The 27800-nt window shown below is 44.9% G+C and overlaps 1 protein-coding gene and 1 pseudogene across 5 annotated transcripts in view; both read left to right on the top strand.

Moving 5' to 3' along the window:
* Positions 1-27800, top strand: part of RYR3 (ryanodine receptor 3) — a 1864151-nt gene that overhangs the window by 1108902 nt on the left and 727449 nt on the right. For all 5 annotated transcript variants that reach the window (XM_086937034.1, XM_086937032.1, XM_086937031.1 and 2 more), the window contains one exon: positions 23615-23690. In XM_086937034.1, the coding sequence (XP_086793160.1) occupies positions 23615-23690 (76 nt within the window). The remainder of the gene's footprint in view (positions 1-23614; positions 23691-27800) is intronic.
* LOC147689605 (uncharacterized) lies at positions 7509-8784 on the top strand (annotated as a pseudogene).

Raw genomic sequence — 27800 nt, forward strand, 5'->3', positions numbered from 1 at the left:
AGGAAAGAGAGGATAGAGAGAAAAAGCACATTGACAACAATACACAGAATTATATTTACCTAGAATGGGGTGGAAATCAGACCCCTCTGGCCAAGAGTAAATGGGCCCCTTAGAAAGTTCAAGTGACAGGTACTTCACAACAGGATAGCACAGGACCGATGACCTCTTCTGGATTCGATCCCTGCGTCTCACCCCTCTCTGATACTAACTTCCACCACGATTCTTGCGCGATCTTCTTCTAATTCTATTACCTCCATGATTCTTCCGCGATCTACTTCTCATTCTAATTTTCTTTGAAATTCTAAGTCTACTTCTTTAGTTTTCCAATCAGCATTCGGACAGCATCTCGGTACTTTCAACGTTCTGGCTGCGACTGCTCTCTCTAATCTAACTAACTCCCCAATTATACTTTCTTAATGGCTAGTTCCACCCCCAAATGTTTCAACCTTATGAAACTCCTACATCTGATTGGACAAGCTGAGGGGATGATCATCACACCATGCTAAAATTAATAATTTTCTTTAGTTCATTGCTTTAAGTTCCCGCCCATTAATTTGTTCTACTAAGCTTTATTTCTCACTCATATTTGTAAACTTTATCAACAACAATGTATACAATTTCACAGTTGTCCATTGAATCTTCAGGATGTTCAGCTGGTTCCCAGGACATGTGTAGAGAACGTCCTTGGACGAGTCCTAAGACTTGAGCTCACTGTTTTGGCGTTGTCGCTCTTGCGCATGAGGGCAAAACCACGTGGGTGTTAGACTTAGCATCATTCAGAGGCCCAAATATGAACTAATAGAGAGGTCAAAAGAAAATGTTTTAAATTCAAATAAAATGATTTCACTGTATACCCCCTATCTCTACTCTAATCCCATTTACTTATAATAACTATTTATGCATTAGCACTTAGTATATAACTCGGTTTAGTTTCAGCAAAGCAGATGCTTAGCACGCGAGTTTCCAAATGGCCATATTAGATGCTGTTGCGCAGAAGCAGAATTTTCCCTCCAAGCGTTGACGTCTTGCAGCTGGCGCATGCGCAGTACATTTTCCCGTTAGCAGACATCTTTAAACACACTCGAGTTACTTGTTAGTAAAACACATAGGCAAGCTTCCTCTATCTAGAAATATACGGAATGTTGTGCATAATTAGTATTACAAGGATTATTAATACTTCGCTACGGGATTATATGAGAGGATTGCGTCCAAGAAAGTCTCTTTTATCCAAGTCCTTGCTCCATCACTATATACCTGAAATTCTTCTGCCACCCTCCTAATATAACAGCTACTAATCTTGCCTTTTTAATAAAAAATATTTTTAGTTAACAAACAAACAGACAAGCATCCCAACATTGTAATTAATAATCACTTTTTACATCAGCAGCAGATTCCGGACAATAATACAGTATTACACATCACAAAGAAGGGAATCGCTGCTCCCTTAGTTGTTTTGTACTGTTTTACTGTCGGTTCCCTTCAACTGTTCCTATGTGCGTCAAGGATCTGTATTTATCCCATGGACTCCATATCTTCTCCCATTTTTTGGGATACACCCTCCTCTGATAGCGAGCTTTTTCAGCCAGGCAGCAGAAGTCTAAATCCTGCTTCCAGTTGGTAAGTTTGGCAGGTTCCCGAGTCCCCCACAATCTGGCTATGTTACGCTTCGCCACCCCTGATGAAAGTGTTAGCCATGTTTTGGTGTGAGATGATCTCGCCCGTGATGCCCAGTAAGTTTCAACGAGTGTCTACAGGTATTTGTGTACATAACACTTCAGACATCACTTGAGTAATGTGAGTCCAATGTCGTTGAATTATGGAGCATTCCCAGATAATGTGGAAAAAAGTGCCCTGTCTCGCGTGCATTCCCTGATGCAATGATTGGAGTCTGACTACCCGAGTCTATGATGTAGCGTCTGTGCAGTGTAGGATCTGTACACGACTCACAACTGAACCAGTCCGAATCTTGCCCGTATGGCAATTTCTCTTGGGCTCTGAACTGCATCCTGCCAGTCATCGTCCTCTATCAATCCTAGGTCGGTTTCCCAGTCGGCTTTGAGGGAGACAATGAGGTCTGGGAGGTTGTTCATATTTTTCCGGTAAGTTTGGGATGTTGCGTTGTCGAGCATAGGGTCAAGTAATAGTAGGTCCTCTAGGGGAGAGTACTCGGTTATGGATTCTCCTTCTGGTATGTAGCGGCGTATGGCATGTCTGAATTATCTGTAGCAAAAGTGCTCTGTATCGGCCTATTGATATCCAGTCTTAAGTTCTTTAAAGGTTAGCATTTTCCTACCCAGCCATTTTAGGAGACTTTAATTTCTATCTCGAAGATAGGAATAACAGAGAGACAGCCGCTCTACTAGAAACTCTGGAAGCAGTGGGTCTCAAGCAAAAAGTTCAGACCCCTACCCATGAAGCGGGTCACACGTTAGATGGCATCTTTACATCAGTCAACAACCTTGTCCCCACCAAAACCCTGCCTCTAACTTTGTCGGACCACTCATTCATCAAATTTACCCTACCCATTACCTCCCTGGGTCCCATCTAGACGACCAAGACCCTGCTACGACAAAAAGAAACTGGTACTTAATGGATAGACAGTCTCTCTGCTCCCAGCTAGAGGCTTCCCGGCCGCAACTAATCGGGCCTCCCGAGACCACAGCCCCAATATATTTTAAATGGTTAAACGACACCTTCAATACCACCTTACCTTTTAAAAGATTATCAAGTAATAGGCAAAACCCCTCAGCACACTGGTTTTCCGAAGATCTTCGGAAGGAAAAACAGCTCTGCCGGCAATTAGAAAGACGCTAGCGGGCCAACTACTGCCCGAACGAGGAAAAAAATCTATAAAATAGCCCTAGCGCAATACAAATGCCATCTGATAGTCGGAAAAAAAGATTTTTACACGAAACAAATCGAAATAGCAAAAAATTAATCCAAAGAACTTTTCGCAGTGGTGAACAAACTCGCCACTTCAAAGACCCCGGGGATCAAGAGCGACCAAAAGCTATGTGACAACATTGCAGCCGCTTTTAAAACTAAAGTAATGAACATCTTTAAAAACTTCCAGCACTCCACCCATCCCTCTCCAAGGGAATCTGCCTCAAGAAAGCCCAACGCAACACACTTCTCACATTCTCACCTATCTTCTCGGACACGGTAGCCAAACTTATTCAAGATTCTAAATCTGGGTCTCCTACTGACCCCTGTCCACCGAAAATCCTTAAAGAATTTGACGACCTGGTCAGTCCAAGTCTCACAGAAATGTTTAACTCCATGTTTATTTCTGGATCCTTCCTTCCATTTGGAAAGATACTTCCAACCTACCACTGCTGAAAAAACCCTCACTGGATTCTTCAGACCCGAATAATTACAGGCCCATAGCCCGGCTACCACTACCGGCTAAAATAATCGATAAAATTATCAACTCCCAGCTGACCCAATTCATTAATGAGAACGACTTGCTGGATTCCTCACAGTTTGGCTTTCGTCGCGAACTTAGTACCGAAACAGCACTCAGAAAAAAACACCAAAGAGATCAGGGCGGTGATGGATCGAGGCGGCACAGCGGCACTGATACTCCTCGATCTTTCAGCTGCCTTTGATACGGTTGACCTCTCTCTCTTGCTGAGCAGCTCGAGAGATTAGGGGTAGGGGGTTCTGCATTGGACCTGCTTTCCTCCTTTCTTAAAGGTAGGAGGCTTACGGTCTCGGTCGATGCATTCCACTCAGACTCCTACACCCTTCCTTGTGGAGTGCCGCAGGGCTCTTCACTGAGCCCTTCACTCTTCAATGTGTATGTTTCGGAGCTGGCCCCACTAATTCAGAGCTTTGGTTTCAGCCTCACATCTTACACTGACGAAACTCAGATTGTAGTAACAGCATACAAAAATGAGCACCCCCACCCTACAATTTCAAAATTGTATGCTTACCCTCAATCAATGGATGAATACGCATTGCCTCAAACTAAACTCTGATAAAACTGAGATTTTGATCTTTGGCAATTTACTACTGAGTTGGGTCAACCTATGGTGGCCAGCAGAGAAGAGCGAGCCCCCCATACCGATGGTAAAAGCTAACAATCTGGGGGTGTGGTTGGACCACAAACTTTCCCTTATCCAACACACGAATGCAACGGTTTCAGCCAGTCACTTTCTAATTAAAAAAGTAAGGAAGATCCTTCCTTACCCTCAGGTAGACACACAAAAAACTGTAGTGACATCCTTAATCCAGTCAAAACTTTCCTACTGCAGTGGACTTCTGGGAAATGTACAGAAACAATGTTTGAAAAAACTGCAAAGTGTACAGAATTCAGCGGCACGGCTACTATCCAACATCCATAGGAACAACTCGATCACCGCTGAAATTCGAAAACTGTACTGGCTCCCTGTGGAGCAACGGATTAAATTTAAGGCACTATCTCTAGCCTACAAAGCCTTGAGCCAAAAAGGCCCGGTCTTTTTGCAGAATCTGTTCACCTAGTTCGAACCTACCAGACACCTTCATTCCTCTGCACTAAACTTCTGCTGGTGCCAAAAATCTGCACTTTACAATGGGGCGGCTGCAGCTTCCACTTCTACACCACCAAGCTCTGGAACTCTCTTCCATTTGAGCATAGAAGTGCCCCCACCCTCATCTCCTTTAGGAAAGGCCTGAAAACCTGGCTGTTTCAGAACTAGATGTCAGTGCAGACCCCCGCTGTCCATAGCACCAAGACACCTCCGGGTATACATAACATATCTCCAATAGTGTCCAAGCCTATCAGGCTCCATTTACGGAATCCCTGCAGGTGCCCTACATCGCCTAGTCTGTCGCTCTCCCAGAGTGATGTCTGCTGAGTCAGCCTATAGTCCCATCCCAGTAGCCTATTGGTGGTTCGCCACGCTCTTATTACCTCATGTGTGTGCAGTGGTAATGAATTCCTCTGTTGTTTCCGGTAGAGTGCTGCTAAGTGTCCTCCACTATCCATCACGTGTCTGTCGACCCTTTATGCCAGTTCTGTTTGTGGCTCAAAGACCCATCCAATAATTTTAGTCAGTTGAAATGCTAGGTAATAGCTCCCAATGTTCGGGACTGTCAGCCTGCCCTCGTACACTCTGCACTGTAGCTTGCGCAGAGCTATTCGAGGTCTTCCTCCTTCCCATAGGAGATTGCTCTATGATATTCCCTTGCTATAGCTCTAAAGATGAAATCTGGGATTCTGTACAGGGTATTTTGAAGGACATAGAGCAAGCACGGCAGAGCCATCATCTTGAATAATGTTGCTCTTCCCATTAGAGAGATTGGTAAGTACCGCCAGTGTTTTGTATCTTCCCGTAGCCTCATCAATTGTGGGTTTATATTACGGCTTTAGAATTCCTCAGATGTTTTCGTGATCCAAATGCCTAGGTATTTGAATCTATATTGGTGCGCTATGGCTGCACAGTCAATCCGTGAGTGGTGGGAGTGTGCCCACAAGAGTGAGATAAGGGATTTATCCCATTTTATCTGATACCCAGAGTAGGTGCCAAAGGTCCAGAGTATGTTTATTAATCTATGAAACGTGTCTTTGGGTTTGTCCACTTAGAGCAGCACATCATCTGCGTACAGCGATATACGTTCTTCCCATCCCCCGATGATTTCTATGCCCCATATTAGTGGGTCCCATTGGATCCATGCTGCCAATCGTTCCAGCGCCAGCTTGAAAAGTATAGGGAATAGTGGGCATCCTTGCCGAGTGCCCCGATAGAGTGCGAACATTCTCGATACCACCCGTTGACGCACACCTGGGCTTTCGGACACTGATGCAGAAGTCGGACCCAGGCACAGAAACGTGGTCCGGGGCCTAGACATAATTCCACATAGGAATACATGAAGAGAGAAAAGACAATTGTAGTCTATTCCTGTCATTATGTTGGTCCAAACTGTAGCCAATCAGGCGCCAGCAGCCCTCCAGAACCTTCTCTTCAGAGCTCAGTACCTCAGATTTTCTACTGCACGTCGTGTGAAAGGGAGTCTCCCTGAGCTCTGCTCAGTTTTCTCTACTACTTCAGGTTTTTCCTGTGTTTTCAACATGTCTTCAAATGCCGCAAATGCCGTAAAGTGCCTATTGACCAGATTTCCATCTCCAGTAATCCACAACCTCCCTCGCCCTTGTTTGCCACGGATTCAGATCAGGACTCGGAGGAAGTCTTTTAGGGCGGCCATCTGATTTGGTCATCAAGTGCCAGGATTATAGCAATGAGGATGAGGACCAATATTTCCAACAGGAGGAAACGCCTGTTTAAGTTCCTACTGCGACAGTACCTTTGTCGCTTATCTCTAATCTCCGTTATAGAAAACAGGGTTATACCCAATGCAGTCAGTAGGGACCTGGGTAACGAATGGAAAGAAGGGAAGGGGTCCCGGGACCAGAAAGAAATTACAAATTCATAGCATTTGTATTAATAAATTCAAAAACAAAGCTTTTAGATGCAAAAAAGATTTTACTTCAAGATTGCATACATCCTAATCAATAGATAAAGTGTTCATTATACATTTGTTTTATATACAGTGTACGCGCCCACATTCACAACAGGGAGGGGGTGACGTGAGGGAAGGTGTAGGGGGTAGGATATGTGTGATCTGATTCATTCAGTGACAAGTCTTATTCAAATTACTAAGACAATGTACATGTGGTCCCTTGACATCAGGGCCACGGTTAAAGGCTCCAAGGGAGTCCAAAATTATAAATGACAAAAAAGGCCTAACTCCGTTATAGCCGTGAGTGTCTGAATAGGGACCGGAGCTGGTCGTTGGTTATGTAGTGGTATACGTTTCGACCCAATATCAGTAGGAATCTTTTCCTTACGAAAGGGTCTTCATCAGGACGAGCATAGTTGTGGGTGGGCAACCTCCTTTTAATAGTTTGTTCGACAGATAAATCTCTCTAATCCCAGTTTATAATAGGTATTGACCACAATTCGATATCTCTTTTGTAAATAAGATCCAAGTTAGGACCTCAACTTCCCTTTGTTTCTTCACGTCTTCCTTTTAAATTCTCATTTAGCTATCCATAATTCCCTTCCACGTTTCTTCAAATACCCACTCTCTATGTTTCCTATTCAGGTCTCGTTTTTCCTCTTGCTGGCAGTTCCTTAATCCAACACCGACGGAGGACAGAAGATATGCCCGTCGCCGCTGACTGAGACTTCCCGCATTTGAACTTTTTGTCAAGGGACCACATGTACATTGTCTTAGTAATTTGAATAAGACTTGTCACTGAATGAATCAGATCACACATATCCTACCCCCTACACCTTCCCTCACTTCACCCCCTCCCTGTTGTGAATGTGGGCGCGTACACTGTATATAAAACAAATGTATAATGAACACTTTATCTATTGATTAGGATGTATGCAATCTTGAAGTAAAATCTTTTTTGCATCTAAAAGCTTTGTTTTTGAATTTATTAATACAAATGCTATGAATTTGTAATTTCTTTCTGGTCTCGGGACCCCTTCCCTTCTATCTCTAATCTCCAGCATATGTTGGACGACTATAATAGGCGTTTTCTGCCTTCTCCACAGGTACCTACTGTTCCTTCTGTTTTAACGCCTGTTGCAATGCCTGCTGCGGCTGCCTCTATCAACTTCTGCTCCCCAGATACAAACGTCAGTTCGGATACACATGACTGTGTATGACAACGACGAAGGTGACATTACTCCGGACCGCGAAGATGGTGAGGTTCGAGATGATGATGATGAGGATATGGCGGAGTGGGATAATTATCAAGTTCAGACACCATCTCCCTCTTCGGTAACACCGAGTGATTCTCCTCCTGTGGACATTGCGAGTTTCCATCAGCTGATGGATAGGGCGGCTCAACGTTTTAAGTTGCCAAGAGTCCAGAGGGAAGAGGATTGCTTCCTCTATGACTTCAAAAACCAACCATTTAAGCAAGTCCATACTGTACCTATTATTGACTTTATCTGGGCTGAAGGGGTGAAGTTGATGCAGACCCCAAATTTGCTGCCGGCGCAGATGCCCCGGTTGGAAAAGAAATATAAGGCGCCTGTTGGCAGTCCAGCGTGCCTTATTGGACAGCCGGAACCGTATTCGGTGGTTACGCAGGCAGCTCAGCGCCGTTCTCGGAATCCTGCGTCTACTGTTACTGCCCCACGAGATCGCGACGGTCGTCCTCTGGATGCGATAGGCCACAAATTTTCAACGATGGCCTCCACCACAGTGAGAGCGGCCAATGCTTTGGCTATTTTGGGGCGTTACGACCGCCTGATGTGGGCAGACATGACGGCATTTGTGGCTTTAGTTCCAGACGCTTCAAAGGCGGAAGCTTTGCAACTTCTCCAAGAAGGGGAGAGAACATCGGAGGAGATTATTGACTGTGCTGTCGATATTGCCTGTACGGGTTTCCGGCAGCTCGCTGGAGCGGCTGTTCTACGTAGGCAAGGCTGGTTACGCTCCACATCCTTTCGGGAAGAATTGCAGGCAAAAATACTGGATATGCCGTATGATGGCGAGTCACTTTTTGGAGCACATGTTGATGAGGCATTACAATCTATCAAAAAAGGTGCTGACACTGCCCGCTCTTTAGAAAATGTACAGTTTCTGAAGCAGCCCTTTCGAAGTGCACGTGGACGCAGCACCTCTACAACGTTTCGAGGAGGAAGCAACCAATATCGTTCCTACAACCAAGGCAACCAACGCTACTCCAATAACCAGCAACAGTCTACCCGTCAGCAGTTTTCTAAGACATATACTGGGAAATCTTCCTACAGAGGATCTGCTCCCAAGAGACAATGACTTGCCTTTGCCCCAAAGAGTTGGAGGTCGAATCTCCCTCTTTTGTTCGCAATGGTCCTCCATCACTTCGGACCGTTGGGTTCTGGACAATGTAGAGAAGGGCCATGCTTTAGAGTTCATCAAACTTCCTCCTCCTACTCCACCTTCCGGCCCACCTTCAGCCCACATCAAGGAACTTTTCCATCAAATTCGCCTTATGATACAGAAGGGGGCTGTCGAAGTGGTGCCCAAGTCTCAAAGGGGGAAGGGATTTAATTCCCGTTTTTTCCTTATCATCAAAAAGAACGGGGATTGGTGGCCAATATTGGACTTGCGAGCACTCAACAAATATCTCAAGTGCCAATCCTTCCGAATGCTAACGCTGTTAGAGATCTTACGCTTACTCTCAATGGGGGATTTCATGGCAACTATCGACCTCCAAGACTCCTACTTCCATGTCCCTATTCTTCCGCGACATCGGAAGTAGTTGCGATTCCGCGTGGGAAGGAGAGACTTCCAGTTCAAAGTACTGTCTTTTGGCCTACGCTCCGCCCCTCGCGTCTTTACGAAGGTGTTAGCTCCTGTGGTAGCTTATCTGCGTCTCCAGGGGGTCCAAATCTTTCCATACTTGGACGATTGTCTCCTAAAATCACAGTCTCGCACGCAGTTGTTTCAGGACACACGCCTTTGTCAGGAGGTATTTCGCTCCCTCTGACTTTCCATCAACACCGAAAAGTCCCAATTACATCCAGCTCTCTGCAAGAATTTTCTTAGGGGCCATGTTGGATACAACTCTTGCAAAAGCATTTGTGTCTCAGGAGCGTCAACAAAAGATACTTCAATTGGTGTCTCTTCTACGGACAAAACAGTCCGTTTCAGTCCGACTATTAAAATCATTTCTAGGAATGGCATCATCGTGTATTGCACTGATACAAAATTGCAGACTAGGGACACGCCCCATTCAAGAGGAGCTGGATGGACAATGGGGTCAGGTCACCGGTTCCTTCAATGACATAGTCTGTGTCACCGCTCGCATGAGGGCGGCTCTCAAATGGTGGGCGCAGCCATCCAATCTGTTGGCAGGGACTTCGTTCCTCTCCATCACTCCGGAGCTTACTCTAACGACGGACGCCTCGTTGGAAGGATGGGGGGCACATCTTCAAGGTCTGTCCTTAACCCCTTCCATGCTGGGCCGTTTCCGCCGCTGTGCGGTAAACAAAAGAACAGGGCGGGGCCGTGACGAACCCCAGCCGTCATCAGCACACGAGCGCCGCAGAGCGTGACGGCTGGGGTTCGTCACCAGCATGGAAGGGGTTAAAGGGCAAGTGGACTCTGCCTCAGAGAGCCTGGCACATCAATAGGCTGGAGTTGATGGCCATTTTTCTAGCGCTCAAGTCATTCCATCCATTGCTTCAAGGAGAGTCAGTCCTTATTAAACGGACAACACAACCAGCATGCATTATATAAACAAGCAGGGCGGAACAAAGTCTCCACTTTTGTCTCAACTGACGCAATCGATCTGGGACTGGGCTCTAAGTCACCACATCACTCTCACTGCAGTTCATCTCCCAGGTGTATCCAACATCCTAGCGGATTCCCTCTGCAGGTCCACATCATCGACCCACGAGTGGGAGTTACATCAACCAACACTTGAGTTGATTTTTCAGCGATGGGGTCGTCCGTCGATAGATCTCTTTGCCACACCAGAGGACCGGAAATGCCCATCTTACGCAAGCTGGCATCCCCACTGAGGGTCACAGGGCAATGCCCTTTTGATCAATTGGTGCAATGTGTTTGCTTAAGCTTTTCCTCCGAACCCTCTGGTGCCTCGAGTATTGTGGAAGATGCGGAGGCAGCCTTGCCACATTCTTCTGATCGCTCCAAGATGACCTCGACAGGCATGGTTTTCGGAGCTGCTTCTCCTATCCCAGTGCAAGCCCATCCTTCTTCATCCTCGGATGGACCTCCTCACGATGGACAAGGGTCAGATTTACCATCCGGACCCCTCCTCTCTGAGTTTGTCAGCCTGGAACCTGAGCACCTTGAATTTGCCCATTTAGCCATCCAGCCAGACTGTAGAGTCTTTCTCGCTCAGGCCAGAACTCTGTCAACTGTTAAAACCTACAAGCTTAAATGGAAAAGGTTCTGCCATTGGTGTGCAGCAGCTGTTGTCCATCCCATTTGTTCCACGCCTGCCCAACTTCTCCCATTCTTTTTGCAACTGGCTCAATCCGGACTTTCTCATTTTACTTTATAAGTTTTTCTGGCGGCAATCTTCCACTTCCGCCAGGATGGCTCCACCTCACTCTGTTCTTCCAGGATAATACGTCAATTTTTCAAAGGATTGTTCCGCAAGTTCCCACCAATTCGGTGCCCTCCTCCCTCTTGGCGCCTTAACATCGTCTTAGCACAACTAATGAAGGCACCATTCGAACCTATACACCAGGCAGACTTGAAGTTTCTCACTTGGAAGGTTGCTCTTCTCCTTGCGTTGACATCTTCACGTCGCGTAAGTGATATTCATGCCTTCACTATAAATCCTCCTTTTCTTCAATTCCAGCCGGACTGTGTAGTGCTTCGCACCAATCCCACCTTCCTGCCTAAGGTGCCTTCGGATTTCCACATCAACGAACCTGTTTTCTTAAAGACTTTCTTTGCTAACCCACAGTCTCCAGCGGAGCAACGCTTGCACTCCTTTGACATTAAAAGGTGCTTAAAGTTTTACATCAGCAGAACAGCCCCTTTTCGCAAAGCTGACCAACTGTTCATAGCTTATGGACGCTTCCACAAAGGGCGTCCAGTTACCAAACCTACTATTGCTCGTTGGGTTTCCTCGGCCATCGCTTTCTGCCATCAAATGGCCGGCAAGCCTCTATAGTCTTCAGTGAGGGCCCATTCCACCAGGGCGATGTCGTCTTCAACTGCCCTGTTCGCCGGAGTGCCGCTGCATCAGATCTGCAGAGCAGCCACGTGGTCCAGCAGGCACACGTTTACAAAACACTACTGCCTCCTGGGTGCCATCAACGTAGCAGATACTGCAGTGGGACAGGCTGTGCTTCGCAATCTTTTTCCATAAGGTGAGCCTCTGTCTTCCCTCCTCCATTATGGTTTACCATGTTACTGTATGACTTGCATGACTATATATATATATATATATATATATATATATATATATATATATATATATATCTGCGCAAACTCCCAACACAGCCACTACAGGTTCTAGTGCCATTCAGAACCCACCAGGCAAATAGGAGACGGACCACAGTCAGGATACACAGATGTTTATTCCAAGGGTTGAAAACTGCGAGGGCAAGACGCGTTTCGGGCTTCCAAAGCCCTTGTTCACATGTTCAGCCCCTGCATGGCTGGTGTAGACAATTTAAATAGAAAAGGAGAGTACCCTGCCTCAGGATATACAGGCCCTAGCTAAGGGGTCCAACAGATATATATGAAGGGGTGATTAACCTAGGGGTTGACACTAGACATCACAATCACATGGTCAAATCAAATAGACTATACAGTTCATGTTAGAAAATATATATTTTTTATTGTTTTCTGATAACAAGGATATTAAAAGATTTTTTTTATAGAAATATATTTTTTTTGGTATATCATTAGTACATATAAGTCATAAATAAGACAAACATAGATATAAAGACAATAACATCAAGAAAGTTCGTCCTACCCAGTAACGGCCAATCTTTACACACACAGTATCATTCACTTCAATATCTTTTTTTTTTAACCTGCATGGCTGGTGAACGTGGGAACCACCGCCGTGGTTCTGGGGGCCAGCGGGCGGGCCAGTCCACCACAGCCCCCTCCTGCAGCAGCCTCCAAACCCTCCTAGTCTGACCTTTCAGGGCTACCAATCGCCAGTGGGCGGCAGGATTTGCCTTCACCTCCCCCACTGGTTCACCATCACGTTGGATTGGTGGGTTTTGCAGATAGTCCGAAGGGGCTACTCCCCTCCCCCTTCGAGACTACCCCTCCCGCCATGCCACCTCAGTACCATCGCATGTCAGAGGATCATCTGGTCCTTCTCCAACAAGACGTTTCGGCACTCTTGGCCAAGGGAGCCATCTAGCGAATTCCTGTCCCAGAAGTAGATTGTGGTTGCTCCACACTACTGTCTGGTGCCCAAGAAGGTCAAAGACCTGCGTCCTATCTTGGATCTCAGGAACGTCAACCGCTTCCTCCGGAAGGAGAAGTTCAAAATGTTGACTGGATGGTAGCGTTGGACTTGCAGGATGCTTATTTTCACATCCCCATCCTGCCGGCCCACCGGAGTTACCTGTGGTTCACGGTAGGCCACGAGCTCTTTCTGTTTTCCATTCTCACCTTTGGCCTTACCAGTGCCCCTCAGGTGTTCAAGAAAGTGATCGCGGTGGTCGCAGCTCATCTGGGCAGATCAGGGTTTCCAGTCTTCTCCTATCTCAAAGACGGGCTGTTGAAGGCGGGCTCGCCCCAGGCTGTCGTCTCCCACCTCCAGACTACTGCCGTCCTCCTGCATTTACTGGGGCTCTCCATCAACGTGCCGAAGTCACACCTGACTCCCTCTCAGAAGCTCCTGTTCATCGGAGCGGTTCTGGACACAACGCAGTTTCGGGTCTATCCTCCCGAACAGCAAGTCTGGGATATTTGGGCAATGATTCCGATTTTTCAGCCTCTATCCCGGGTTTCGTCAGGATGACCCTCAGGCTACTGGGCCTGATGGCCTCCTGCATCCTGCTGATGGACCATGCCAGATGGCATATGCGGGCTCTGCAGTGGGATCCGAATTTCCAGTGGGCACAACATCAGGGGAACCTATCCTATTACGTAGGAGGGCACTGCACACCAATTGCAGTGGTGGCTAACAAACCTGGATTGAGTCGACGGCAAATACCTCTCCCTTCCCCAACCAGAACTCACAGTAGTGACCGATGCATCACTTATGGGATGGGTGGTCACATGGGGGAGGCAGAGATCAGAATCCTCTGGTCTCCATCGGAGTCCGGGCTCCACATCAACCTTCTAGAGCTTTGGGTAATTTGTCTTGCACTCAAAGCATTCCTTCCCTCTGTCCGAGGAAAAGTAGTGCAGGTGTTCCCGGGCAACACCACGTGGTACTGCAACAAACAAGGCGGGGTGGAGTCGTGGACTCTATGTCAAGAGGTCCTCCACCTCTGGACATGGCTGGAATATCAGGGCATAACCCTGGTGGTTCAACACCTGGATGGTTCTCTAACTCAGCAGCAGGTGCATGATTGATTACGAATGGAGGCGGTGCAAGGTCTCTTTCAACAGTGGGGAGAGTGTTGGTTAGATCTATTCGTCACAGAAGAGAACGCGCAATGTCAGCAATTCTGCGCGTCGGAATTTACAAGGCGGCACTCGTCAGGCGACGCTTTTCGTCACGAGTGGAGTTTCAGTCTTCTATTCGCCTTTCTGCCTATACCACTTCTGCCCAGAGTGCTGAAGAAGATCAAGTGCGACCGGGCCCAAGTCACTCTTGTGGCTCCGGTTTGGGCACAAAGTGTCTGTTATCCCAAGCTGCTACACCTGGCCATCGATCCTCTGATCCGACCGCCTCTTCTGGAGGATCTTCTGTTGCAGCAGCAGGGGAAGGTCCTCCACCAGAACCTGTCCAGCCTCCACCTCCTTGCGTGGAGACTGAGCGGCAGCAGTTGACGTTGTTTGACCTGCCTCCTGAAGTCTGTGATGTTATCTTGGTTGCCAGGCGTCCCTCCACTAAGACGGTATACACCTGCCGATTAAACATATTTGTGGCATGGTGCACAGCAAAGGCTGTGGATCCCCTTTCCGCATCTCTTTCTGAAGTTCTTCTGTTCCTCCTTTCTTAGGCCCAGCAGGGCTCTGCTCTGGGTACTTTAAAGGGCTACCTCTTGGCCATTTCACCCTTTCTTAGGCTTCCTGATCAGCCTTCTCATTTCAAGCCCCTGTTGTAAATCGCTTTCTTAAATCCATTACTCATCTTTGGTCTCCTGTTCCCTTCTAATGCCCCAGTGGGGTTTGAACTTGGTTCTTACATATCTTATGTGCGCTCCCTTTGGGCCACTACATTACTGTCCTCTCAGGTTTCTAAACTTAAAAACAGCCTTTCTGGTGGCCATCACCTCTGCGGGCAGGGTGAGTGAGCGGGTGAGTGATTTCAAAGCACTTTCTTCTAAGCCTCCTTTTCTGACTGTTCATTTGGACAAGGTTGTCCTTCAAACTCGTCCTTCCTTCCTTCCCAAAGTGGTTACTCCTTTCCATATTGAACAGACCATCACTTTGCCTACCTTCTTTCCACCTCCGCATCCTTCCAAAGGAAAAGAGAGGCTCCACCGTTTGGCTCCAAAGTGTGCACTTTCCTTTTACTTGGATCGCACAAAACAATTCTGGATGGATGACCAGCTCTTTGTTGGCTACTTGGGCACCAAAAAAGGTCGGGCCGTGCACAAACAGACTATTTCTAGATGGGTCGTTTTGTGCATTAAAGCATGTTATTCCTTGGCAAAGAAGGAGCCTCCATTGGGGTTGAGCTCCCATTCTACACGGGTGACGGCAGCTACCACTGCTTTAGGGCGTGGAGTCCCCCTTAATGACATCTGTCAGGCAGCTACGTGGGCATCGCTGCACACGTTCACTAGACACTACTGCCTGGACAGCCAATTCCGGAGAGACGGCTTCTTTGGCCATTCTGTTCTCCAGGACTTCCAGGTGTGAACTTAGTTTGCAGACCCTCCTCTGGGGTTGGTATTGCTGTGGTATCTATTCTAAGGTAAAGAATATATAACTAACTGCTACTTTCAGATGAACAAGTTACTTACCTTCTGTAATGATATATCTGTAAGAAACGTAAGTTAGTTATAGATTCCTTATCGCCCCACCCATCCTCCCCGTTCTACGAACCGACTTCTATGGTTAAGGACTTCCTTTCAGGGCCCTACTTTTGTGCACCAGTGGTCAGTGTCTTGAATGGCTCTGCACTTCTGGCGTGGAAAGTCGTGAACAGAACTGACATCAGCGCACTAGGGCCGCATCTATGTAGCTACCACAACGTCATCCCTACAACCACAGCGCCAACAACAGACGCAAAGTTGACTGACGCCACTTTCCGACACGCAGGGGTACTGCTGATGAAAAACTTTATGGATCCAGTCTAACGCCTGGGGGTAATTCTAAGGTAAGGAAACGGAATCTATAACTAACCTATGTTTCTTAGTAATATATTGTTACCAAAAGTAAGTAACTTTTACGTTAGGCCACAAATCATGATGGGAAGGTAACTGTATGGAATGGATTAGGTAATTAAATGAGCAAACTGATACCATGTTAAGGAACACATAGATTTCAAATTATTGGATAACGCAGTGCTGAAAATTAAAGTAATCATGAAAACATGTACATTAAAGTCAAAGTCAAAAAAGTCTTTTTAGCGCAACATATCACCGTTAGGTCTCAAGGCGCTTGCAGACAGATCGACACACCTAGGTTCTTATATCACATCAATTGGGGAACAGCCACATTTTTAATTCTCTGCAGAAGCGCAGGTTGTCTGGAATGGACGAAATGTATGATGGAAGCTTATTCCAGAAATGGGGGGCAAGATAAGAAAAGGATCGTTAAAGGAGTTTAAAGAAGTTTAGAACTTTATCTCAGAGTTCTGGCTGGCTGATATTTTCGCAATTGTTTTCCTAGATACCCTGGGCCTGTGTGATAAATGCTTTTTTGTGTGAGGCAGAGAATTTTATATTGACCTCTCAACCTAATTGGCAGCCAGTGGAGGGCTTTTAGGTTGGAACAAGACAATGACCTTGAGGGTTGGTCCAGAATTAGTCTGGCCACAGCGTTCTGAAGGGTCTGTAATTTGGAGTAGAGGTCATTATTGATGGAGGCCAGTAAGGCATTGCCGTAGTCTATTTGACTAATGATTAGGCCCTGTACGAGTGGCTTACGGGTTTCAATTGGTAACCTTTTGAAGATCTTCCGTAATTTCCATAGAATGCCATAACAGGTGCCCAGTACATGGTTAACATGTGCTTTCATCGAAAGCCTGTTGTCGATGGTGATCCCCAAATTGCAGATAGTTAGTTTAGGAGAAGGACAGGGGCCCAGTGCCTGGGGCCACCAGTCACTAGATCAATGATCTACCTCCCTGCCGAACAGAATGATCTTGGTTTTGCTGTTCTTCAACTGCAGTTTATTTTGACCCATCCAGTTGTCGATGTGGGTCATGCAGTTCTTGAACCAGATGATAGTATCTGCAGGGTCAGGGCCGAAGGTGAGCAGCAACTGGGGATCATCGGCATATGATACGGTTTCAAAGCCGTAGGATCTAATTATCTTAGCCAGGGGAGTAATGTAAAGATTAAAGAGCATAGGACTCAAGATGGACCCCTGCGGTACTCAAATACATACTGACCTACTACACGCAGCCATCGAACCTAGATGCACAGTGGTAGAACGATCTTTTAGATAATTGTTGAATCAGTCCAGGGCCTTCCCTTGGACCCCATCTCCCAGAGCCGTTGTAACATAATGCCGTGTCAAAAGTGGCCGACAGGTCCAACAGAACCAGAATAGCTGATTCCTTATTATCTAAGGCAAGCCTGATATTGTCTACCATTTCTACTACCGCCGTTTCGGTACTATGCGCCGCACGAAACCCCGATTGAGAAGGGTCAAGAAGTCTATGCCTTTTTAGATGGCTAGTCAGTTGTTTATTTACCTGGGCTTCGAGGGCTTTTACAAAAAAAGGCAGCAGTGAGATGGGACGGTAATTGGCTAATTCACTGGCATCTAGGGTAGGTTTCTTCAAAATGGGCCTAATTTGCGCTTTCTTCCAGCTACAAGGAATAACAGCTTGATCCAGAGAGAGGTTGAAAATCTCTGTTAGCCTTGGTGTCAGAAAGGGTGCCAATTTCCTAAAAATCTGGGGGGGAAGGGGATCTGTGGGAGAGCCGGATTTAATCTTGACAATAACCTCTGATACCTGATCACTGGTTACTGATTGAAATTTAGTCGACGGAGGTATCGATAGGTGGCTGCTCCTAGTTACCTGCATATCAGTCCCATTATCTTGCGGGAAGGATCTGTAGATAGCCTTTATTTTCTCATCGAAGAAAAAGGATAATTTGTCAACCCAATCTTGAGAGGGGGCCACGGAGGATTGAATAGCTTCAGGGGGGATGAACTCTTTCAAGATTTTATATAACTCTTTACTCGAGTTGGCTGCATTCTCAATCCTCCCTGCTAAATACAGCTTTTTTGCCTTTTTGATGTTATTTAAATATGAGCTATGACTTTCTCTATAATTAGCTTGGTCACTGGCTGTTTTAGTTTTTCTCCAGAGATGCTCAGCCGCCCTGTTGGATAATTTCTCAGTTTTAAGTTCTGTAGTAAACCAGGGAGAAGGTTTATGCTTGACCTTGACTCTAGAAAAAGGCACTATTGTGTTCAGGGTCGCTGTAATAGCCTGTTCGAAGTTGATAATCGCTTCTTCAATGTTTTTAGTGTTCAGTTCAACTTCGATGCTGAAATTATTAGATAAAGAAGCAGATGTAACTTTACGCCAAGGTCTAATAACGGCGCTTTCTTTATCCCGTCTGATTATCGGATCATTTGCAGGAAGACTAAAATGTATTAAGTAATGATCAGTCCAAAGAAGCTGTACATGTTGACCAACGACAATCCTAGTAGAGTTAGTAAACAAGAGGTCGAGAGTGTGGCCAGCCTGATGTGTAGGCCCGACTACCAATTGCTCCAGCCCCAGTGTCTGCAGGGATGTAATCAGTTGGTCAGTGTCGGGGTCCTGTGCTAAATCAGCATGGTAATCGAAATCACCGATAAGGATGAAATTATCGGCACCCACGACACAGGGCGCAATAAATTCAACTAGCTGGTTTGCAAACTTAGCTTTGTATCCAGGCGGTCTGTAGACTAAAGCTCCTGACCATATTTTAGAAGACTGCACCCTAAGTTTGAACATTAAGCCAGTAAACTGTAGGTTATGGAGCCTGCACGGAAACACGCACAGAGCAAATAACAATTTGAATGCAAATTTTCTTTCTGATGTAATCGTTAAGGTTTGGAAGGTGTGTAAGTTACTGATGGGTATTGGTGCTGACGGAGTTGAGGGTTGGAGGTTAAGGGTTGGAGGAAGTGTGATCTACTGATGGATATCTGCTTACACTATATCCTTCCTCCTAGACCATCTTCCTTACTGTATCTTTCCTCCTAGACCATGTATCAGTTTAGAGTTCGGAAGAGTTTGGTCCAAAGCCACAGTGCAATGGGAGGTGTGTCTAGACCCGAGTAGACTATCAGGACACGAAGAAAAACAAAGTAATATCTGAGTATGTGGAGGGCTGTGTGGTGGTGAAAGGTAGTGTTGTAGAAACATAGGGCCCATTGTAGGAGTCATGTTTGTCGTATAGGGGTTTGGGTATGTATAAGGGGCAGTTCTGCTTCTTTGGAGATGGCAGTGGGTGGCAAAATCTTGGTTTCTTAGGATCGTGAAATGTAGGTGTGAGCGTTTAAGAGAGGATCATAGAGTTTGCAGTGATTCCCTGTGCATTCCCCTTTATGAGCATGTAGGCTTATGTTTCAGTAGGCTGTTAGTTATTAATCATATATTGATTGTAGATTTGCTAAGAAAGCTAAGTAGTCATTTCCTCATGTTTCTGGTTTTGTATGTAGGTCGTAAGTTCAGCGAGGTCATCAAAGATAAAAGTTTTCCCCCTGTTGATGATTTTAAATCTGTCTGGTAGGATGAAGGAGAAGCTTATATTCAGGGTTGTGAGAGAGTTCCGCAGGTCTAAAAAAACTTTCCTCCTGAAGACAGTCTCTGTAGAAAAATTTCAGGCTATTCAGATCTTGTTGTCGTTCCATATTGGCATCTTTGATGTCCTAATGTTTAGCTGGATAGATTCTGAGTGCTGCATTTCTGAGTGGTCTAAAGATGAGCAGGCATGGGATTCTTGCTCCTGGGTTAGGTCTAATGGTCTCTCAAATGTGGTAACAAGAGTTTTCGGAATCCATTGTTCAAAGAAGGAGACACAGGATGAAGCTTGGTTTTCTGTCCCTTCAGGTAAACCAAAAATTCTTTGATTTCCTCCTCTATTTCTGTTTTTTAGGTTAGTAATGGATCTGGAGAGGTTGCTGAGCTGTTTAACTCTGGTCAGGGATTTTTTTTATTTTTGAGGCTCTCATCTTCCAGCACACTTATTCTTGATTCAGCTTCACCAGTATGTGCGTGTAGGATTTCGAGGTTAGTATGCATAGCAGATATGTACGTTTGTAAGAAATCAGTATTTGTACTTTGAGCCAGTTATTGGAGGGAAGAGATATTGTGAAGAATTAGATCCATTTTCTCAATTGACTTTCAGGGTTTGTTTGGGTTTAACAGGTGACTTAATGGCCGGAGGGTCTTTTTTATCCCTTTTTAGATATGCTGTGTGGTCCTTTGCATCTCTGAAGTATTTTTTATCTGCCATATTGTTTTCTTACTATAGCCTTTTGAGTGGATACAGCCCAAGCTACTTAGATTCTGCTAATGACTGAGAACCCAGGGCAACACTGTTGCAAACTGCATTCCATGTAATGTGTGGGTGTCCACTATACATTTACAGAATTTACTCTAAGCAATCCCACAATTATATAAATGTAGGGAGCTGTTATGGTGTAGTGTTGCAGAAAGCGGTGTACAGGGAATACAATATACAATCAGCAGTACGCCATCATCTTTTACCTGTACACTTACCGGTGGGAAGATGGTTTCATAGTTGTTATAGTCTCTACGGGGCTGATTCACAGAACTAACTTAAGACAAAATCCTAAACTTACTACTTTTGGTATTCACAGAAGTTAGGATGTTGTCTTAAGACAGACTTAAGACAGACTTAAGACAGAATCCTTACTTAAGTCTTTCTTAAGTCTGTCTTAAGACAAAATCCTAACTTCTGTGAATACCAAAAGTAGTAAGTTTAGCATTTTGTCTTCAGTTAGTTCTGTGAATCTGGCCCACTTGTTTTTGGGCTCTCAGACATTGAATTATTTCAGGCTATGAGACCTTAAAAGGGCGTTTAGCCCGCCTCCTCGGTCTGCTCGGGCCTACTTGGGTCTACATTGGGATGTATTCAGGTTGTGAACTAACACCTTGAAGTATCATGTAGACTTCTACTTTAGATAGTATAAAAATGTCTTGCTGATCCTTTTATTGGTTGGCATTTCCTGATGAATGGTTCAGAATAGCATGTAATAGCATGCAGCATTTGTTAAAAGCTGAATAACATGCCCAGCGTGGGCAGTTGCAGGTCTCCACTCAGTCGCTTGGGGGAAGTGAACATTTATTGAGCTTTCAAAGCATTCATTCAGGGCATTCGGTGATGAAGAGCCCCAATGGCTTGTAGCTGAAAAGGGCCTGCATTGCGGCAATCAAGATTTCCCTGCAGCAGTTATCTCTCACTTCACGATTCCTGGGAACCGTCAATCAAGCCTTAATCAAAGCGTCTTAATAAAATTCTTAACCAAAGTACTGACATTGCTGGTGGATGTGCAGACGATCCGCTTCAACTAGATGTTGAAGAAGGAGTGATACGGTGCGATCCGTAATGGCGGGCATCTGGTGTGCATATTAAGACTAACAACATTTGTAGTTGCAGGCCTCAACTCACTTGCTTGAAGGAAGTGACAATGTAGAGTTTATACCAAGCATAAGAAGACAAAGAGCCCTGCTGGTCTGTAGGTGAAAAGGGCATGCTTCACGGTAGTCAGGATGGCAGCCCACAGGCTGCTGAGTTGGGAAGTCGGTGAGTCGCAGCTTTCACATTTCTCCATGCCCTGCTACGAATATTGCTCATGCCGCGGATTCTGGGGACGCTGGACTGATTTGAATGTTGCTGTACCTTCTCAGGGGATATTCGAGCCTTAATAAATGTTCCTTAATAAATGCGCTGACATTGCTGTGGTGAGTGCCCTTCAAGTAGGTGGTGAAATAGGCACAAAGCTATGTGGCCCGTAATGGCGGACCTCTGGAGTGCACTGAAGCGAGTGAGAGGTGAGTGGCTGTAGACAAGGGTGAGGGCTGCAGGGCTGGGTGACAGGGGCATATCGTTGCATGATTATAGAACCAACCTTAAATTTGTTGAATGGCTAGTAGCATGGCACCTAGTTTTGAGTCAGCACTTTTGGAGCTGCCATCTCCATGCCACATAGCCATTCGTTCAGGTCTGGAGAATCGGGGTAGAGTGTGTCCTCTGACTGTGGCAGGGGCAGCTGAACACTTGGGGACATGTCCGGGGCACTTGTATTGCCATTTTTGAGGGGATACCAGCAAATTTAAGGGTGAAACTGCCTTTGATCTCGCCTCGGCTACCAGAACTTTACCCTTCAGACAGCCATCTTCTCGAGGCTCGAAGCTGAAAACACTTTTCCTTTCTAAATTTTAAAGTAATTCCATAAACATTGCCAATATAGCCTGTTTTTAAGGCTGCAAAAATGTAACATTTCAACATCTCAATCAAAAATGTTTCCTGGCCTTTCTGAGGTAAGGTGAAGTAGATGTGACCTTGGAATAACTTCTCCGGGATCCCCTTACATGGGTGGAACTATTCAGTGTTTCAATGGAAATTTCCCGGAGAAAGAACTAGGATTACAGGTAAGAAACCATTTCTTCTCCAACATTTATATCTTTTATATATTCACATGTGACCCTTGTCTTCCCCGGTCAGAGTCTGATCTAATATTATTCTCACATTTGTGCTTTGGAATTGGAACAAATTTGAACCTCTAGGAGGAGTAGGAGAGTTTACGCTTTCACCGCATTGGCTGAAGTTTGGGTGTTTTCAAATGAGGTGCATGTGCTACTAAATGTGCTATATTTCTGGCCTATGGTCACTTTTGCACTGAATACTGTATGCTGTACTCTGTGCTGTACTGCTATTTTAATGAACCGGGGATTGCCAGCATGTGAACAGGGATTCATGCGTGTGAATATATAAAAGATATTATGTTGAAAAGCTGGAGTTACATGTAAGTAACTAATTTCTTATTTGTTATTGGCATATTTGGGATTAATTAACTACATGAAACACAAATTGAGAATAGTGGTTAATATCGTTAGTAATCGCGATAAAACGAAATAAATATGCCTTTAGCGTCACTCTTGACTACCTTCATGTGAAAGCATGTACCCACAAGGAGAATCACTAGATATTTCTATTATGACTCATCCAAAGCAACATTTTATACCCTACTCATCCCCTTCCATTAGCTCCCTCTTTACCAATCCTCAATAACTCAACCTGCCCATTATCCCCTCATTAATACGGAGACCAGCTCGGACAAAGATTAAGTGTTGAAATACCTACATTTGAAACAAACATTAGGTATGAACACAAAAAACATGCAAGACAAAAACTTAAAATAAAGCAGGCAATAGAATACATTGGATGTTTGTCTCACCAGATAAATCACTGCCCAGGAGGAAGTACTAAAACTACTAACTAGAACTTACAGATGATGGCCATCAATGTATCCTTCATTTCCCAAATGGCAGCTCACTGCCAGCAGGTCTTTTCAAGAGGTGGAACACAGGGTGAAGATGGTATAAGAACAAACTACTGTGCATTACAAGACCCGCTTAACCTGCCTCTTCATTCGGTCCCACATGTAATTCCCTAGTGGTGGGTTGATTGCATAGAACTAAGTGAGGTGTTCTCCCAAGGATCACGAGTGAAGATGAAGAGTCACAGGCATAAATTAGAACCAGAAAAAAAATCTTATTAAATATTCATTCATTGCATACTGCCAGTTTCTTCTGTTTTTTTGCTTTAACTCTACCACCCCATTACTTTTACAGGGCATGGTTGAGGTAGTGGCAGAAAACTATCATAACATTTGGGCTCGAAAGAAGAAAATGGAACTAGACAGCAAAGGTAAGACTGAAAAAACTGTTTTTATCATAGAGAGCTTATACAGAGCCTCATTCCTTTTCAGACTATGAATCCTGCACGAGACCTGGAGGAAACTAGCCTACTGTTGAATATGAGTATATATCTTAACTTATTTACAGTATGTGTTGTGGGCAGGAAAGTGGAAAGTTCTCATACTGGGACATCATAGTAATTACGAAATGGAATGCATTGTATAGTGTCCAAAAAACCCACCTTAAAAAAATCAACTGGACGATTATTTGTTTCCTTGGATTCTAGAGGAGGTTATCATTTCAAAAACTTCATGAAGTGTGGAAGTGTGTTGGAGCCACATTATTACCAAGTAACAGGAAGAACCAATTAATCATGGATAGGGCCAAGCAATGATGCACATTTGTCCAGTGTTTAACTTATTAGTAAATAAATGAACAAGTTCTCATCCAGGGGATCCTCATCAATAGTCAAAGCACTAGAATATTCCCGCCCACCCATGCGAAGGGACCCTGGAAACACAATAATACATGTGTCCGCATATATGTATCTCCATATTATACATATATATATATATATATATATATATATATATATATATATATATATATATATATATATATATATATTACCTACTGGCGGTCACCAGTAGGTAGTTATAGTTAGGATTATTTTGTATAGGGAATTTGCAACATTCTATTGGGAATAACTTTGGCGCCGGTTGAGGAGTCTGCCTGAAATGTTCCTCAAATTTGCCTCGCGGCGATCCGCTCCTTCCCTGAAAGTTTGGAGGGGATTCGTCAAGCGGGGGCCGAGATAAAAGGGGGGTCCCAAAAGGTGTTTTCCCCATGTTAATTTCCATAGGGCGGTTGGACTCATTTTTAGCCCGAACGGCTGAATGGTTTTCCACCAAACTTGGCAAAATTGTAGGGACTGGTAGTCCGTTGTGCCTTTGCTATGTCTCAAGATATGTGCTCCAGTAGATTTTGAGTAATTTAGGTTAAAAAAATATATATATCTATAAGCGCGCCCCCGTACGCGCACCGGGTCGCGTACCAGCACGCTACGCGAGTTTGCGCGCGGAAAGCTGATTGGCTCTCGGGTGTCTGTCAACATTCCAACAGTCCGGAGCGGCCGCCATCTTGTGTCTCGGTAGGATCGAGACACAAGAGGTGGCAAAAACAAAGGGGGAAATGACCAAAAGGGGGCAGAGTAGACCCCCCCTGACCCCCCTAGTGTGATGTGGGGGCCATAAAAGGGCCCCGCGGGGCAAAATTATTATTTTTTTTTTTCGATTTGCGCGGGGGGAGCGCCCGGTACGCGCACCGGGGAGCGTACCGGGGAGCGTACCATGGGGAAAAAAGAATGACAGAGTTTAAAAAAAATTTAGCCTTTTTTTATAAATTGGAGGTAGTTCTAAAAAGAACTGTTTTTTTTCTTCTTTTTGTTGTTTTATATTTTTTTATTGTTTTTTGGAATATTTTGTACTTTTTTTGGCTTTTATGAACACTTTTATTTTTTTTTTGTTATTTTTATGGGACAAACAAAAAACAGGGAATTGTAAACGGCTCAACTGGAGCAAAAAAATCAGGAAAAAATTAAGGTTTTTTTGGGCAATTGTGGTTGTCACCAGCACGGTTGATGAGTTTAATGCTTTGCTCACCATAGGTAATTGTTTTTCCACAAAATAAACAAACGATTTTGTATTGTCCAAACTGGGGTTGTATGTTTGGGACCATCTCCCTGGTCTCTGGACCCGATGGAGTGGGTTGCTTACTTTTGGAGGTGCCGGGAGAAGATTGGGGAGGGTTTCTGGTCAGTTCTCTGATCTCTGCCGCAGCATAGTTGTTAGTGTGCCGGCGTCGCATGTGTCAAATCATGGTGTTATTGCCAAAAGAGTACTTTTTGTTAAGGTTCCCCCTTGAAAGTACAGTGCCACAGATTAGACAAGTAACCCTTGGCGCATTTACTTTCTTGAGGTCCTTTGGGATTGAAAAAAACTCCCAGATAATGTGCTCCTTTGGCTTATATGGGATAATATCTTCAGGCAGGAACCTCCTCCTCTCCTCCTCCTCCTCTTCTTCATCTCCACCACTGTGGTGTTGTGGTGGTCCTCTTGGTGGTGGTGGTGGCTGAGATGCTCCTGCTGCTGCTGCTACTGTAGCCATTTCTGAGTACAAATAGGTAGTAATAGCTCTGGAAACAGGTCTTCCTCACTCAAAGTATAAAGTGAGAATGAGGAAAAAAGGTGGGGGCTTTCATCATTAGGAAAACAAAACTGTCCTGAACCAATGAAAAGTGTTATAGTGGAGAAGTGTGGCTCAGGGGTTAGAGGCGGCAGACCCGGAAGCTGAGATCGGCCCTGGACCAGGGTTCAATTCCCCGCCCCGACGGGGCTTGGGCTCAATAATTCCACGGACTCGATAATTCTCGTTCCGGTGCCTACTCGACTCACGGGTTCACACTCTGCGACTCTGGACAATAGCTTGCTTAATCTCCACAACGGCCCCTCGCGGCGGGATGCCTGGCTTTCACCTTGTGGATACCCTGCCGGGGTATCTCACAGGGGAATACCAGGACGGGTTCCCTAAGCAAGCGCATAGATGCCTGCGATGTGGGCGATTTGCGCTATATAAATACATGTACATTTACATTTACATTTATTTTCAGGTCACATGACCAGGGCTTTCATCATTTGGAAACCAAAACTGTCCTGAACGAATAAATAGTGTTATTTTTAGGTCACATGACCCGACGCGCTTATGCTACACGACCTGGAGCGCGTCGGATGCTTACGTAGCGTGATCGTATGCGCTCGAGTGCTTCCGGGTGCACTTACGCCGTGCGTATCACGCGGACGCGGCTACGCGATACGTCACAATGATGTTTTTGTTCGCGGCAATAGCGCTAACGGGGCGCTCACACGTACGCGCCCCGGGGCACGCCGCAAAACTGCGCTTACCGGTGCGCTCACCGGGACGCGCACCGGGAGCGCACCTGGGCAAAAAAAACAAAAAACATGAACAATATACATAAAAAAAATAGTATTACATAAATATACAATATAGGATTCATTATAAAAAATATTACATTTCATAGCTATAGAAATTTGCTATTAAACAACCTTTGAAATTCACTGAAAAAAACATAGGTTTGAGGCCCTATATATAGTTAGGAATTAGCATTTAAAAAACCTATGAAATTCACTAAAAAAAACCATAGGTTTCACACCAGTTATAGTTAGGAATTAGCATTTAAAAAACCTATGAAATTCACTGAAGAAACCATAGGTTTCACACCAGTTATAGTTAGGAATTAGCATTTAAAAAACCTATTAAATTCACTGAAAAAACCATAGGTTTCACACCAGTTATAGTTAGCTGGAAATTTTACTGACATAAAACCATTGAAATTCCCACGTTATAGTTAGTTGGACTCACTATAACTTGCGCGCCTGCAATGCACTGCTGATGACGTCACATATTACATCACTCATGACATGTTCAGTGACGTCTAGTTTTCATAGACAGGACTCCAGATCGATACAGGTCCTGTAGTGGAGGTAGATAGATACTCTTTTACATCAATACACTGGCAGAATTGAGGCAGATCTAATTAGAGCAGGTTTCAAATATTTGTCTACATCAATATCGATCTAAGAATTCTTTTTGGGTAGGCTATTGTTTAGATATCAGATACAGTTTTTCTACACTTCCGATGCTCCTGTCTATGAAAACTAGTAACAGTAGCGCTTCTGTACAACACGCTACCATCAGTCGCCTGTGATCTCAAAACAACTGAGATAAAAAATCATACAGGTAAAATACTAGGATATATGTCTGATTAAATAAAGCCAACAACTCACCTAATAGATGACAAAAAATAGTGGTTTGGTCTCTAGCCGAGGACCGCACTAATTAATTAATGAAAAATATGAGAACTAGCCTGTTTAAGACCTTAGGCCTCATTTTATCTGTTTGGTCAAGTGTGTGCAAGAAAGAGAAATGTGGACATAGAACATGTACAAAAAGAGGTTTATGTACCTGCATGTAAATGTGAGACTAATTGTTGTATGAATTATGCTCTATGGTCCATTCAGTCTAGGTTATCATTATGCCTATC

The sequence above is a fragment of the Lissotriton vulgaris genome, chromosome 9 (assembly GCF_964263255.1).
Source record: "Lissotriton vulgaris chromosome 9, aLisVul1.2, whole genome shotgun sequence".
Classification (NCBI taxonomy): Eukaryota; Metazoa; Chordata; class Amphibia; order Caudata; family Salamandridae; genus Lissotriton; species Lissotriton vulgaris.